The 17,765-nt window shown below is 29.5% G+C and overlaps 1 protein-coding gene across 1 annotated transcript in view; it reads left to right on the top strand.

Moving 5' to 3' along the window:
• Positions 1-15,840, top strand: part of LOC129910518 (uncharacterized) — an 82,245-nt gene extending 66,405 nt beyond the window's left edge. Inside the window, 9 exon segments of the mRNA XM_055987938.1 lie at positions 1,640-1,706; positions 2,464-3,015; positions 7,656-8,012; positions 10,687-10,813; positions 11,807-12,281; positions 12,339-12,538; positions 12,603-13,817; positions 13,882-14,040; positions 15,607-15,840. Coding sequence (XP_055843913.1) covers positions 1,640-1,706; positions 2,464-3,015; positions 7,656-8,012; positions 10,687-10,813; positions 11,807-12,281; positions 12,339-12,538; positions 12,603-13,817; positions 13,882-14,040; positions 15,607-15,728 — 3,274 coding nt within the window. The 3' untranslated portion in view covers positions 15,729-15,840.
• Positions 15,841-17,765: the final 1,925 nt, after the last annotated feature.

Here is a 17,765-nt window from a genome sequence, read left to right as displayed (position 1 = left end):
CTGTTCTGTAGCAAATCGGAGACTGCACCTTTTAAAGCCAATTTAAGTCAATTTTTCAATTTCTTTACAATTTACTTCCCATTACTAACTTAGCCTAAAATGGCAAAAATATTGTTTTCAAATCATTCATAAAAAATCACTACTTACGTTCCAGTCTTCCCTCCATATGCGGTGAACCCCAAGAGCTAGTGAATGGTCAGAACAAAAATTTGCAGTGAAGGGAATTTTGTATAAGTGGGTGTTTAGAATGCTTGTTATGATACTCTATCTATTCTTTTATATTCCTGCACTGATGTACCAGTGATTGCCAATCCGTGGTCAATGATTTGGTACATGGACCCTAACAAACCACCATATTTCAGGGTTCGCAGGCAACTGTTTGAACTGCCGGTTTATAAGTTTCTTTATAGTTTTAGCATCTTATTTACTGAGCAACGTACTTTTTTTCATTGGCTAAGGATTTCCGTCTTCTATTGTTGAGCTCCCAAGTCTATGTTAAGAAGAGTATTTTGCCTGAGGATTTTGTAGGGATTTTCAACTTATTATTATTATGCCGGTGTACTTCTTTATAGGGTTAGTGATGAATGAGCAGAAAATCCAGAAAAGAAGAAATTGTGGGAAAACAAAATATCCAGGACAAAATCATATAATTTTAAGCTTAGTTTAAAAGTTTTTCAAGAAATTTTATTCCTTGATTATGCAACCTCTTGGTATGTCAAGGAGGTTTTTAACTGTGGTGTTCGATAAAGAGTCCCTTTTTCTGCGACCTATACTTTTGCCCATACCAGTTCCTTTCTTGGCGAATCTCATGATGGTGTCAAATGGAGAATGACCTACAATGATGGTGTACGGCAAGTTCTCATTGAGCTCAAAATACCTATGCAGGCTTATCTTTCAACTTTGTTTAATGCCTTTTAAGTAGAAACCCAAACAGCAAATACCCAGTGATGTTCCATGTTTCAGTCATTTATCTACTACAAAACTCCACAGCCTCTTGTTGTTATGATCTTCTGTGTTGTTTCGCTTGGTTAATGAGAGGTTTTATCGAAGGCTCCCTCTATATTTAGGAAGGCCCATAATGCAGTTTCTTTAGCATCTAATGCTTTTTTAGTGTATTTGTATATTCGTAGATAGCCATTTCAGTTGACTCTACTCTAAAGGCATGGTGGCGATTATTCTGAGGCATTTTTATAACTATGTACTTCTGATCGTATAAATTTGTGAATAAATTAATTCACAATGTCTTCAGTAAAAAATTGTTTAGCTTATTGGTCTGAATGATTTTGGATGAGTTGTATTTTACTTTCCTTTAAGGTTTCGAGGGTTGATACTTGGTACTTATTGCCATGATTTTTGAATCGTCAGTTAGACTATCAGAAGAATAATGTGAATATTAATAAAACGTTTATTCGCAGGAATAAGCCTTAACTGGGGTTTAGCTGGTTAATGAAAAAGTGAGTGGAGAGGAAAATGAGTATTTAGTCGCAGATTTTTGTTCTTGCTTTTAAGTTATTAAGAAAAATTACTGAAGTTTTCTTGTACTTTTGTGATACAAAAACAATTTCAATTTTTCTTTAAATAAAAATGCATTTTCTTGCTGAATTTTGTTCAAATATTAAACCATATTATTTTTCCATAGGGAACCTGTTACCGAAATTCCACAAGTGACAACACACGCTCATCGTCACCACCATGGCGTGGCAAAGGTAAGTGCACGTTTGCTTTTATTAGTTAGTAATGCTGCAATATTTACACACATATACATTGAAAGTTTAACTTTAAAGCATAGAAATATCTCTAGATCAATCATACACCACTACACATAATTGCTTAGTTAACATATTGCGAAAGCTATTAGTTTAATTTCCACATAATCACGCTATTGAAATGGCCAAGCACCGTTTCACTGTAAAAAGAAAAACACTTAGAATTGTTTAATTTTCAAAAACTAAATTCATTTAATTTTATTTACCTGTGTTTTTATTATCATTTTTAAGTTAAGTTCTTTTTGTTATATATAATTGTGTTATCCTGATTGTTAGTAATTATGTTTACAGTTTTGCTATTTGAATTGAATCAAAAACAAAATTTTAAAAATTCAATTTAAACAGCTGACTTGTAAAGGTTACTAACTTTTGGAAAAGTGCCCGTATCTCTACGGCGCAAGTCGCTTTTTTTTCTAAACAAAAAAAACTATTTTTCTATAATTTATTTTTGTAAAATTTGCTTTGTTTTATTCTGTTTCTGCCTCACTGCTGCCTCACTGTACTACTGTGTGTGTGTTTGTATGCGTGTGTCTTTTCTTTGACGTGTGTTGAATTATATTTAATAACACAAATTCATCTTCCAACTTGATACAAACCAAAACAAAATTACGCAAACCTACGAAAAAAAAAAATTCTTAAAAAAAACCAAAAAAAAAAAATCAAAAATTCCAACACTGGCAAATTTTTCAACTTGTAGCCCGAAATCACAGAAACAAGCAAAGTCAAGAAAATCCCTCTTGACAAAAATATTGTTGAAAACCCAAATAAAATTAAGCACAAGAAAAATGATTTCAAACCGCTTGTCAACAATGAAAACATTGACGAAGATATGGCTAGAGGTGTTACAAAACTGGAATTTGATATAACAAAAACAATCGAGAATACAAAGAGATTAAAGGATCTGCCACCATTCGTTGACTCTGAAATAAATTCATCCCCATTACAAGAAGACTTCAAGGATATACTTAAGAATAACGATGATTTTGTTATTGATGATTTCGACCTAACAACTCCTTTGCCAATTGATGTAACAACAACTACTACAAGAACAACAACACGTTTGCCAGTATTAAGCAGGGAAAAGAACATCAGCAGCAGTAGTAGAAGTAGTATGACGACGACGACGGCAAAATTAAACAAGAGCACAACAGTTTCTCTTGAAAAACCTGCAACTGTCGTCACCCCTCAAATATTGTTAGAACAAACGACACTTTTAACAAGCACAACCCCAACTACATTGTTGCCAAAGGTAATAGTGATCTAGCAAACGGATTGCATCATTCGATTGCAATTTCCTTAAATATTTTTTACAATTTTTTTTATATATTTTATCAATTTTTCTTCTTCTCTCCTATTTCCTTAATTCTGATCCTTTGAAATGTAATGTTTTAATGCTCTTTCCTTATTCCAAGAAATCATAAAGCCACTAACTTTTTTTTCAATTATTTTCTCTTTTTTTTTTTATTTATTTTATATCTCAATTTAGTTTTGATATATGATTGATTACTCTTTGTACGAAAAGTATATTTCACGTTGGTTTATAATTAAATTACAAATTATACAACGCAAAAACAGATAAATGCTGCTATTTTTGTATGCTATTTCCTTTGTTGTATTTGAAATGAAAGTGAACTTATTGAGCAGAGTTTTTGTGAAGACGGAAAATAATTTTATCTATCTGCAGTTACGAATGAGTTTCAGTTCAGACTATGTTAGCTGATTGCTGATTTAATAGTAAGGATGGTAACCTCTTATGTTGAAATATATCATATGAGTTAAAAGCTGTTTCTTAAAAAAAAAAACTTCTTTTCTGATTATATTTATTTACAACTTGGTTTTAGAAATGATAAATGAGCAGCTATCATCTAAAAACTTTTGTTTTTGTTTTTCGTTTTACCCTCAGAAATAAATGAAATTGGTATGGATAAAAGTCAACTTGAAAACACCAGGGGGTCATTCCGTAACTTAATTATCGAAAAACCAACCCAATCCAATTAGTACCTCATTCAGCACCCCGAAGTATGCAATTTCATGATGACAGACGAGACGATAGCGATTAAGTTACGGAGATTAAATCAAAAACGATCACGTTTTCGATTATCCTTTTTGCGATCATAGTTTTGATAATTACGGAATGTGACCCCCAGTTTTAATTTTAGATCGATTTCACTATCATTTCGAGTAAAAGCGGTATATAAATATCCTAGCTGTAAAAGACTTATGATAGCTCTGACTTTGGGATTACCAAAATTTTTGTGTTTGAATTTTTTTTCTAAACTAAATATACAGGGTGTCCCAAAAGTAATGGATCAAACGAAGTATGCTGATAGGCCAACTTTAGGGCTCTCAGAATTTGGTAACTTGTTCATCCCAAATCTTTACGGTTTTCGATTTAATGCAGTTTTTGTGAAATTTCGATAAATCCCGACTTTGCAACAGTATTTTGCTTCCTCCACTCATAATGGATTTTTGTTTTTTACAATTCTTTCACTAAAACATTGCCTAATAATAAGAAGTAATTAATTAATCAAAATATTTTTTATTTCATTCCCCATTTTGCTGCAAATGAATGACTTTTATTTCAGAGCAACACCCTGAAAAAAATTTGTATGGTGTGACCCTGGTTTATTATTTTGATAACTTGCCGTGTTATTGCAGTTTTCAAAAATGTATAAAAGTTTCCAAAGTTGAAGTTAGAACTAAAGATATTATAATTTAAAAGCAACAAAACAGGGTCTTTCAGAGAAAAATAACAAAAAAAAAAATAAACAAATTTTCTCGACTGTTGTTTGTTTATTTCTTTTTGAATAAAAGCCTCGATTTTTGTTTGTTATTTTGCTCTGAAAACCTCTGTTTTTTTGCATTCAAATTGTAATATTTTTCGTTCTAATTTCATCTTTGGAAACTTTTATACATTTTTGAAATCTGCAATAACACGGCAAGTTATCAAAATAATAAACCAGGGTCACACCATACAAATTTTTTTCAGGGTGTTGCTCTGAAATAAAAGTGAAAAATTTAGTTTTCATAAAACATGAAACTGTTAATTCATTTGCAGCAAAATGGCGAATGAAATAAAAAATATTTTGATAAATTAATTATTTCTTATTATTAGGCAATGTTTTAGTGAAAGAATTGTAAAAAACAAAAATCCATTATGAACGGAGGAAGCAAAATACTGTTGCAAAGTCGGGATTTATCGAAATTTCACAAAAACTGCAATAAATCGAAAACCGTTAAGATTTGGGATGAACAAGTTACCATATTCTGAGAGCCCTAAAGTTGGCCTATCAGCATACTTCGTTTGATCCATTACTTTTGGGACACCCTGTATTTCATGTAGAGAGAAAACTCAATCTGCCTTACCACATTAAAAGCTCACTTTCAGGGATTATACCTAGTTGTAATTTTGAAAAGATCAAATATTTTTTTTGCATATTTTAAATGAACATATTTATAAGAACGTTGTCCGATACACATTGATACAGCAATTAGTTTCCGAGAACATACGTATTTGTGAAGACTTTTTAACTAAGTTTACATGATTCCCAAAATTTTTAAACGCGTTTTTCTCGAAACTGTGTTTTCAAAGTCGGTTAGCAAAACGGCTGGAGTGATCTGCTTGAAATTTTTACACAATTTTCTTAGATACTTTTGTCAGGTAATGAAAATAATTGGATCTAGGAGATCTACTACAAAAATAACGGAATTTTTTAATACATAAAATTTTCTATACGTACATGTATTCTTTGTGTTTATATAATTAAACTCCTCTTTACAAAAAATCTACAAAAAAGAACGTTTTTTCGCACTTACAACTAGATATCACCCCTTAATATTTATCTGAGTTCTACTTATTTCACCATACCAAAAATCAATTTAATAGTCAGTTTAGAGGCTAACGCTCGGTTAAATTTTATGACCATATTATTCACTAGTTTAAAAAATACATCTGGATGTAAAGAAAATAAAATGTCAAAAATAAATCGAAATCCATGATATTCACTATCACACACAGAAAAAAAATAGTCGTTTTTAACTATTTTTTAACTATTTTCATAGTTAAAATCGGGATAACTATTTTGGATTTGGATTTGTTTTTGACATTTGACAATTTTACATCCAGATGTATTTTTTAAACTAGTGAATAATATTGCCGTTATAGTTGGGAAACTCAACTACAAAATTTAACCGAGCCATAGCCTTTAAACTGCCTATAAAATTGGATATATGGTGAAATATGTAGAATTTAGAAAAATTAATGTGGGCTTTAAATTTGATAAATTAGTAGGGCCCAATGTTTCAAGTAATAAATTATTTAAAACTAAGTTGATTTGATATGCAAATGAATATTCCATATCTTCACCTCATTTCATTACTAATCAACATTTGTTTTTGTAAATATTAAAGCTAGCGAAGGTTATCTTGGTATTTATGATCCAAAATACTTGCATAAAATATAATTTGTAACAAATATGCTCCGAGTTTATTAATGTAAAAATTCGGCAACATCAGAATTCAAGTCCTATTTTGTCTGCGAAATTTCCCGTCAGAAAACCTGACTTATGTTTTTAATTTTATTGGTGTTTATTTTCACGAATGTGCACTAGAGTGGTTCTTTTTTTTTATAAATATTGGAACCTTTATGCTCCAGAAACTCATATAATCTTAAAAAAACATAAAAGTCAATTTAACGTTGATTTTATCTTTTTTCTTTGCACTTATTTGTCACTTGCAAAATGTAGTAGATTCTAAAGTGTGTAAGCTAAAAAAATCGCTGTGTGTTTCTCATTTCTTTTACACGCTGATGAAAATGGCACTCGATTTCGTGCCTACAGTTGAAAAGCCTTGTATTGCTGTGTTCAACTCAAAATCAAAAAACTAATTCCTTTAACTAGAATTCTATACAAAAATACGAGTGATATATGTATAAAACTCACTCAAAAATTATACTTTTGATTAATATAAGAAGGTTTGTATTTTGGGATCTGTGAAATCAGCACTTTTTTCAAAATCAGTTACAAAATAAGATACATGATAACTTAGATTGTGTAATTTAGAGTTTGGACAAAGCAAAAGATTTTTTTCCTGATTCAAATGAACAACCGGAAAAAAATATATGAAAATATTCAGTATTTTTAAATCATTTTTTAAGTTTAATTCTCAAAATTCATTTTTTATTTATTAATCTGAGTTCAAAATTCTGGATTTAAAATTCTCCAAAAATCTCGACTCACAAAATTTTAGAATACACAGTATAATTCAGTTCCCATATTTAAAGTAGCAATATAGCTAGTGTTTAATGCAAATGCGTGACACCTTATTTTAGTTTCTCGTAAAACCCATTCCTTTTATTCTTATTCATTCATTGGATATATTCTCAAAAATGATCTTTGGCAAGTAACGTGATAATTTCCTCTGGCGATTTATTTATCTTGAAACCGAAATAAAATTTGATGGACCCATTTTATCCTAAAAACTAATTAATGTGATTTCTGATAAAAATGAATAGATGTCTCCAAGGTCCTTCCTCTCGTTCTTAAAAGATAGTAAATTTGCTTAAGATCTTTCTATTATAATATAATTTATATTTCTTTCTTATTTAACTATTTTAATTTTGTTTTTAATTGGCTCAATTATATTTTATTAAAACTTTTTAGTTTATAATGAGTGCACTTATTTATCACATAATCTAACCTTTTTCTATATTAACAAAGAACGTAGTCAAATTACAAATAATAATTAGTTACTTACTAAAATTAATTTTATTAACTATTTTTTTTTGTCACCTAATAAAAATACAATTGTAAATAACAGCAATACGAAAATTCAAAATAATCATGGTGTATTTTATATTTTTACATTGTTATTTGTCGATTTCTCTAACAGCAACCCGATGATAGTAGTACTTTAGTGCCATTAATAACGGATGAATTAGTAACTAACAAAGTGAATACAAATCAAATGACTAAAACAACAACAGTTGCAACAACAACAACATCAACCGAAAGCAACATTGTTATAACGACACCAATTGTGCACGTCTCAACACCAAACATATTGGCTACAACATCAACCATTATACCAATAACTTCATCAAATCCATCATCAATAACAACAATTACACCCCCGGGGGTTACAGAACAAATAATTGAACTAACAACGCAAATGCCAATCACGACAACTACAGTCGCCACAAGTACTACCATCTCAACAGCAACATCTGCATTAGTTGTTAACAAAAAGGTGATGGAAATACGACTTATAACTACTGTGATCATTGTGGGAATGTATAAATATTTTATGACTCAATATTCGAACTTGATTAATTTTGACATTTTCAACCATAATCCAAAAATTTCATCGTCCATATGTTTGGCAAAAATAGAATTTTTGTTTATACATACTACATTAAGGTGGTCCTTATATTGTTTTTTTGCCGAAACTCTCCGTTGGATTGACATAAGTTCATTGCCAAAAAAAAATTCTCTAAATTTTGCGAATTTTTATTTCAACTGCCTAGTCTCCCGGTACAATCCGGACCCCATATAAAATTAGAAAATTACCTAAAAAAATCAAATTACATGAACATTTCACGTTGAATTCGGGACAGGAAGGGAGTCAAATAAAAATCTAAAAAAAAAACAAGAAACATTTTTCTCAGTATTTCCAAACGGATGGCGGCTATCCAACTGCATGTCCAAAATAAAGACCACCTTACTTACATACATACTTGTTTTCTTCTGAATTTCGAAAATATCGAATACACAATCCTTTTCTCTATTCAAATGTGTTTTTAAAAGCAATTGCATAAAAGCTCTGGGTACCAAAAGCATTCTTCTTCAAAAGAAAACCAATAGTATTGATATTTCTCATTTTGTCCGTTATTCCTTTTAAGAACAAAAACACAATTGTTGAGGATTATTTGATGTTTAAAGCGAAAAGTATTATTACCTATATAAATTTATTTTATAAACAAATCAAACATTGTTAACACTATAACAATTTTGAAATGATCCTTGCACGAAATATATTTTGATGCACAGTTTTACTATAGATTGTTATGGTAAATAAAACCAAAATTTGCCCAATTGACGATTATATTTTAAAAGAGGGTTGTTTTGACTCTTAAATGACCTCAAATGGACATTGATTTCGATAAAAAATTTGATCTGCAGTCAATTCATTTTCCTTAATCTTATTCCAATAAAAAAGTTTACTCCTTTTCTATACATTTTTTTTTTAGGGATTTACGCAAATTTCCACGCACATTACAATTTTGACAAATGCAAAGACGTCAAACCAAATTATAATTTTTTGGAAAAAATAAACAAATTGGGTATGTTCCTCTAGTGCTTAAATCTATGTATGAGATTATGCTTATCCTTCTGTTCATTTAACTCAAACTATTTCCATAATGTAAAATTTGAAATCGTTTCAAAATAGTAAATATGGATTTTCATCTCTCAGGTCGCCACACCACTGCATTCACAAAAAAGATCGCTATTTTTGAATTTCCTAAACAGCCAAAATTTTGAACTAAAATAAAAAAATGAAAAAATGAAAAAATAAAAACAAAAACCAAAATGTACACAGTTAACAAATGTGTCGTAGTTTTCAAGACAACCTTTAGACTAGGCCTTTTTCAATAAAAAAATAGTTTTAATATTTCGATTTTATCACAGTTTATTAAAAAATGTTCTCCTTATACTTAATACTTTTGCATTCAAAACCTTATTTTGAATACAATAAAATGTAATCAAAAGTATTTAAAAAATTTAAATTAAATATTCATCTTCCTTTTTTTTAATAAGAATATTAAATTTTAATCAAACTGTATTAAAACGTAAACGACAGCAGAAACCATTTTCAAATTGAAATACAATTTTTTGTGTATGATTTTAGGGTTACCATTACCTGAAAAAAAAAAATAATTATACAAATATTTTGTTCCAGAAAAATTTGGTATTTGGTTAGCTGATATGAAATTGAAAAAAAAAAAAAAAATTTGATCGACAGTAACATTCTACTTCACATAATCCAGACCGTTGTTTATCACTTCTTACTAAATGGAGGGTGCTGATTTTCGAAAACAACATTAATTTGCGTCTAGAAGCTCTAGTTTTTAATAACTTATTCATGCATAAAATTCATACAAATTCGTAAACTTTTTCAAATTAAGAAAAAAAAAAATATTATTGTGATAAACTAAAACTGAATATATGACAGAATATCCTTGTTTTTTTAAACCTTGTATTTGATTTAGAAATGTAATACATTTAATATACTCAATGTGTAGGTATAAATAATCTTTGGCGTTGCCTCATATGTACGTAACCCAAATATTTGTAGAAATCACTCCAAAATTTTTAACAGTGTGTGTATTTTGAGCTTTTACATGTATAGATAGTTCGTTCAGGTGGTAAAACCCCTATACATTATACTGAATGAACCTTTTACGATTTAAGCAATGCCATATTTTCGAATCTCCGTAAAATTCAAATTGATTTTTCTGTAGGTTAAGATTTTGAAATACATTATATTAAGGTTGGAGTAAAGTAAAAACAATTATGTATAAAATCTGTAAGTATATGGTAAAGAATTCTTTTAATATTCAATATTTATGTTTCTATAATTTCATAATATGTTAAATGTTAAAATCTTTGTTACTGTCTTTTTTATCAATGTTCAAAAAAAATAAAATATTTTTCATTTTCCACAATGATGACGTATTTTAATGGTGTAACGTCCGCTTAAAACATTTATTTGGTACTTGGGACATATGTATTTGTATATATTTTTTTTTTCAACTTTTTCTTTTCATCACCAATATTTTTTTTTCATATTTTACATTTTATTTTATTCAATATGTCTGATTTTTAAAAACTGAATATTATTAACACTTAACTATTTTTAACAGAATGACACTCCTGTTCCACGTGTATTGGATGAAGAATCAACATCTATTTTACCAATTCCATTATTCGAAGATAACGAAGAAACCGAAGTTTTGACCACACCGGAAACTGAAGAAAGCCCTGTGGTAAGTTTTTTTTTTTAATTCAAAATCGCTCAAATTAATAAACTTTAATCTCTCAAATGAATGAAAATAACAAGGTATTTCAGGCTTTTTCAAGTTGATTGAAATCAAGAAGCTGGATATATGTACAAAAATATTAAACAAACTGAAATCGCCAAATCTTTGTTGCCTCACAACCAAATAAAAATTCAAATTTTCGATCCAAACGAAAATGACGGAGAAATATTTCCTATATTTTAAATACAAATTGTATCGAATTTGTCTTTCACGCATACATATTTTAGAAAAATCGCTTTGTTTTCTCTAGAGAATATCAAATCGTATAGAACAAAATTTAATTTGAAATTTGAACTGACCTAATTTGCGAAACTATCTCATTTGGGCTTCAATGAAAACATGCTATTACCCTGTCATTTTATTTTATATCTTATACCTTAAAAAATTTGAATTCGAACAAAAAGAATTGTTGTTCTCTTTTATTCTTACAGACTAACGGGCCAGTTATATCTATTATTGAAATGCATCATTGAAATTTTTCATTTCAATTTTAAGCTAGAGAGAAGCAAACAATAATGGTTACAAAGGGTATCAGCATAAAGAGAATGAAATGAAATATGAAAAATTTTTAATTAAAAAAATACTTGATTTTGATTACAACTCTTCTTAAAATACAATTTTATCATTTCACTAGTTGAAATGATTTCAATAAACAGCAGATTTTCGTTTCCAAATTTGGAACACAAATCGTTTCACTGAAGATGTTCTAATCTTTTTCTGTTCTCATCTTTCAGTTTTTGTTTCAATGATCAACTCTTACCTCAAATGTCTACCTGGAGTAGTAAATTTCACTTACAGTGCTTTCCAATGATGTAAATTTTTCAATATAACTATAACTGACTTGTTAAAAACAACTCCACTGATTTGTTTCAATGATGGCCCTAAATAGGTCAAGTCCTGAGCTAAAAGCTCTAAAAATTAATTTATTTTCCCTTAAATTTTTAATTCGATATTTTCTGTTTGGCATTGCAAATGTCTTCTAATATTTCAAACTGTTCTAATTTTATATTAACTTCCCAGCCAACAACAACTTCAACACAACTTCCATTAACTACAACAACGGAAAGTACGACAACAAGCACCACAACACCATCAACAACTTCCACGACCACAACTACAACAACCACGACAACAACTACCACGACCACTACTCCAAAACCAACAACCACAACTACTATTCCTACTACAGAGTTTGTTGAGCCCGAGCCAGTCAATACACCACCACTCATTAAGAATCGCCTCAAGAAGCACCCAGTTACCGCAGGAAAACCATTCACCTTAACTGTGCCATTGGAAACCTTCTATGACAGTGAAGATGGAACTAACTTGCGATTGGATCTTTTAGATAAAAATGGCAACGAACTTAAGTCGACGTCATGGATTCAATTTAATGCAGAGTCTAGAGAAATTTACGGATTGTAAGTTTCCATCTAAAGAAATATTTATCGCTCATTAATATTGATATCCTTTTTTAGACCCCTCGAAGATGCTGTGTCAAGGTGGCAATATAAATTGGCTGCGACAGATAGTAGCAATGAAACAGTGCTGGAAACTGTTGACATATCTGTTCAGCAGCATAAGGGACACCGTAGTGTCAACCACGAAATAAGCATTGGAGTTAAACTAATTGAGAAGTATGTTCGTAATATTGATTGGCAACTTCGATTGATTGAAGGTATGTTTTATTTAATTTTTGTTTGTATGCGTAATTTACTAAAAATTAAATTATCATTTGTCAGGAATTGTAAGCACACTTGGTGACGACTCAATGTTCGCTATCGTGGTCAGGGAAGTCCGTCAAAATCAACTTGATCCTAATACAGCAACTTTCATTTACACAAATGAAACACTACCGAAAAGTGAATGTCCAGATGAGCAGCTAAATGAATTGGTTAAACGTCTAAATGAAAAGTTGTCCGAGGCTGTACAGCCAGAACTTAGCGTTAAGTCCGTCACTGGTCAAACAGTCGGTCCCTGCCAAAAGCAGAGTGTACCTAAGCCAAAACCAACATCACATATGGCAAAGAACTACCCGCCTGTGCCAAGAAATCAAGTGGACCGTGTCAATGCCACTGTTGGGCATCTACTTGTGTACAAGGTTCCAGCTGATACGTTTTATGATCCAAATGACGCTACAGATCTTAAATTGTCTCTACTGACAAATGATCGAAAAGAAATTGGCACGCGTCATTGGTTGCAGTTTGATTCGAAAAATCAGGAATTCTATGGTATTCCAAAGGGTGGTGATATAGGCTCTGAAGAATATTTACTTCAAGCTGAGGATAGCGGTGGATTGACAGCAACCGATGCCCTTGTGGTTGTTGTTGGTCATGCACCAAAACGAGAATACAGTGTTTACTTTAAAGCGTACTTGGCCATTCGACATGAGCAATTTAATTCGGATATGCAGAGAAAATTTGTAGAACGTGTTGCACAATTATTCGGTGATCATACAACACAATTTATACAAGTCAGATCAATCACCACACACCATGATTCAGATGGAACCATTGTAAACTTTTACAATACAACGCTATATAAATCACACAATCGGTGTCCCGAAGAAGAAATTGAAGCAGCTAGGAATGTTTATTTCCATCAAGACACTCTTCTTCGAGATCGTGTTAGGAAAACTATAGGAAGTGAATTTAATTTGACAAATGTTCAAGTTATACCTCTAGGATCTTGTCATCGTAAGTAAAACAAAATTGGAAGCAATAACACATTACATACATTTTTTGTGTTAAATTTAATTTCAGCTATTATACCGGATGTCATTCATCGTGACACTATCCCAATTAAGACTGAAGAACCAAATACAACTTCGACATTCACCGATGACTATTTGTTTACATTCATTTTACCAGCAGTTATTATAGTGGTAATGATTGTTTTAGCATCGGTGATAGCATGTGTCTTGCATAGACGTCGCCTTACTGGTAAAATGGAGTTGGGTATGGTTTTTTATTTTATTAAATTTTAATTTTTGTTCTAATAATCTTGTATTTTGTATTAAAGGTGATGAAGAAGAACGAAAATCATTTCGCTCTAAGGGAATTCCAGTAATTTTCCAAGATGAGTTAGATGAAAAACCTGAAATTGGTAATAAATCTCCTATAATATTGAAGGATGAAAAGCCACCATTGCTTCCACCATACAACAGTACAAATTTGGATGGTAATTATTGCATTTCAAATAGTTTTAACATTTTGAATTTAAATTTTTTTGGGATACACGTTGAAAAGTTCTTTTGTGCTCTTTTGGGAACACACTGCTTTTGTTTCATTAAAAAAAATGGTTTCAACTTTTTTTTTTATAATAATATTAATATAATATTGGTTTTAGAAATTTCTATGCAAAGCAACTCTCGCATAATTAAGCAAATCATATCGTCCCCCTCAGGCCAAAAGCATGAATGTGAAAAATTGAAAACTTAGTAAGATTGGTTTTCAAATCAATGACGTAAATTGTATCCGAATTCAACATTTGCGGATTGGAAACATTAATATATTATTCTGACTTTACAGCCTAAATCTGTCTGTGGATGGATTTTCTTGTGTCGTACTATATCGTGCAAAAAAATTATCGAAACAGTGTCTAAACTACATGTATACGTACTTATTTTTCCTCTGCTTACTGCATGTGCTCTTGTTTTCTTCTTCTACAATTACAGGCCCTTATTGCAAGTGTCGTTTGTCTATCGATAAACGACTTTTATCGAAAATCGATCATCGAAATAGAATTTTGGTGTCGTGAAATTCTATTGTGAAGGATTTTATTTTGTTTTATCGTTCGATCTTTTCCGTTTACAATTTTGCTTTTGACTCAAATCGAGTTTATAATTCGAAATAGCAAATATCTTTGTCGAACGATAAACACAATACCAAAACAGATCTTTATCGATTCCATCGACTTTTTTCGACGAAACGAACGACTTTTATCGTGAATCGATAATCGAAAATGAATTTTAGTGTCGTGAAATTCTATTGTGAATCGTTTACAATTTTGCTTTTGACTAAAATCGAGTTTATAGTTCACAATAGCAAATATCTTTGTCGAACGAGATACCAAAACAGATATTTATCGATTCGATCGACTTTTATCGGATCGAAAGTTAAAGGACACTCGCAATAAGGGCCACAATGTAGTTATGATACAAAAATTGCTGGACAATTGATCTGACAAAAAATGTACAGTTGCAGTTGTTTAAACTGCGAAAAGAAATTTCAGAGAGTAGAAAGCTGAGTTATACGGAGTTTGGTTTATACCGTAAACTAGATTTACTGTGTGCCAGATTTTGATACTTTCCGCAAAAAACTCGTATCCCTTAATATAAACAACAGAAAAAAACAAAGTACGACATTCTATTCAGAAAATATGAGCAGGTCAGAAAACGTTCTTATGTTTTCATATATTCCACACCGTTATTAACCTGCAAGAAAGCGCTTTAATAACTAACGAAATTTGAAAGATATACAATAATAATAAATTAATGATTAAAGCCAAGCTTTTCAAATGCACAGATTCAATTTTACTTCTCAACATTAAAGAAAAAATTAACTTTGGGGTTTCTGAGAATCACCTAATACAAAAATTAAGCGTAAGGTTTTGATTATGGAGATGGAGACCCTGACATTTTGGACTAGACGTTACTTGAACTTTTATTATTTGAATTATTTAATTATATAAAACAATGCTGGTTATACAAACAATAATAATATTATATAAAATCTTGTGTTACAGGTGACAACGATGTTGATGAATATGTTCCTCCACCAGCAGTCATTGTTGGCGGTCGGGAAATGCGAGGAAAATCTCCAGTTACTCCATCCTACAGAAAGCCTCCGCCATATGTATCGCCATAAGTAATTCAAAAATCCATTTTTAAGCTTAAAACTCGAGTCACAAATGCAAATGATAAATACGAAAACATTTATTTTGATTTTTAATTACATAATTCTTTTTGGCAACTTTAAAGTCGACTGATTTATTTTTTTTTTTGTACTGCACATACTGCAAGAGTATGTTTAAAAAAACACACAACATACACATTTATATTTTCATTCTAGGCAAACTGACTTAGCCAAAATTTGGTATATTAAATATAAAAAAAAAATATATAACGTATAATTTTAGCCTATAAACTGGAACAAAGGTGTATAACATCATGGCATTTAAACAATTTATTAAATATATATTTCTGTTCTGTCCAACGATGCACTGCCATTCGCTAGTTGTTTCGTTTTATTTTAAATTTTTATATGGCAGCATAAACTTTTAAAAGCAATGATAGCTCTTCCTACAGGTACTATTTTATTTGTTGAATTTAAAAAAAAAAACTTTTTTTTAATAATTTTTGTCTTCTTTTTTTGTATAAAAAAAAACAAGAATTTAATCTCGAAAGTGCGACGCGACTTATTACTTAAGGTGTCGAACGAATTTAAAGAAAAAAAAAAAGAATAATAATTTAGATCATAAGTACTTACAATAGTTCACAAAAAAAAATAATAACCCATTGGATGAGTTTCAAATCTCTAAACTTTCAAGTTTTTCAAGCAATTTTCTATTAAATTGTTCGAAGGAAATATGCTTCCAAACAAATACCAAAAATTAAAAAAAAAAAAAAAAAAAAAACAAACAAACAAACCTAAATATTTTCTTAATTGTATAATCAAGTTATATAAAAAAAATATTGTACAGGAATTGAATTCTGTAAATAAATAAATTCTGTTATAAATAAAAAACAAATTAAAATTCATTGCAATACATCCACTCGACAAAAACCAACCGATATCCCATCTCAAGTAATAAGATTATAAATGTGAAATTAAATCGTAGACAAAATAATAATAAAAAAAAATAAAACAAAACGCTCCTATCAAAAATAATAATATCAAATCGTATTTTTAACTATGAAAATTATATATATATATACATTATATTATTATTATAATTATTATTATTATTGTATAACATATTACTATAGCGTAGAAAACTATGAAAAATCCTATAAAAACCAATCAATAGAGTTTGATCGACGTACATATTTTAAACACAAATGCAATCACTGGTGAAATTATTTCAAATGTACATTTTAAGTATATATGTATGTGTATATTTTTTATAAAGAAAACAAATTTAAATAGAACAAAAAAACAAAACAAACAAAAAACGGTGACATGATCAACAATCATACGAAAGTATTAAACACTTTTAACGCATTCTTATGTTGCTTTTTTTAACTCAAAATAATAAAAAAAAAAAAAAAAGTTTTTCTCCGTTGCTTGTATAGTCTTTTGTTTAAACTTAACCCAAAATTGTCAAAAGTTTTGAATTTATAACTTTATTGTTTGAATATTATTTTATATTTAAGTATTATAGACTTTTTTATATAAAAAAAAAAAACAAAAAAAAAACAGAATTGTATAATTAATAAAAGAAAGCCGAAAACAAACTTAAGATATAAGTTATAATATAAAACAATAATATTTATAAATATTTGAATATACGAAAAAAAAATTAGATTATACGGGACTACAAAAAAAATATTTGAAAAAATATACATTTTAGTATTACATTTTTGCATTAAGAATAAAGAATACCAGAGACATATTCAAAAAAGAACGTGAGGTTATAATGAAAAATAATAAATAAATAAAAAAGAGAAAAATAAAATAAAAAACAATATTTGTAATTTTGTATTTTTAGATTGTACACATATTGCGTGAGACCCGAAACGGATCATCTTTATATTGAAACACGACAAAATTTTTTATACAAAAAAAAATCATATATTATGAATTTTATTAAAATAAAAAAAAAAAATAAAAAGTAAAACGAAAAATAATTATTTAGTTGGAAAAATAATTGTAATTAATAAGTTAATAATGTTTCCAAAACTA

Source organism: Episyrphus balteatus, chromosome 1 (assembly GCF_945859705.1).
Source record: "Episyrphus balteatus chromosome 1, idEpiBalt1.1, whole genome shotgun sequence".
NCBI lineage: Eukaryota > Metazoa > Arthropoda > Insecta > Diptera > Syrphidae > Episyrphus > Episyrphus balteatus.
Note: the sequence above shows the minus strand (reverse complement) of the source record. Positions and strands in the feature narration are given on the sequence as shown.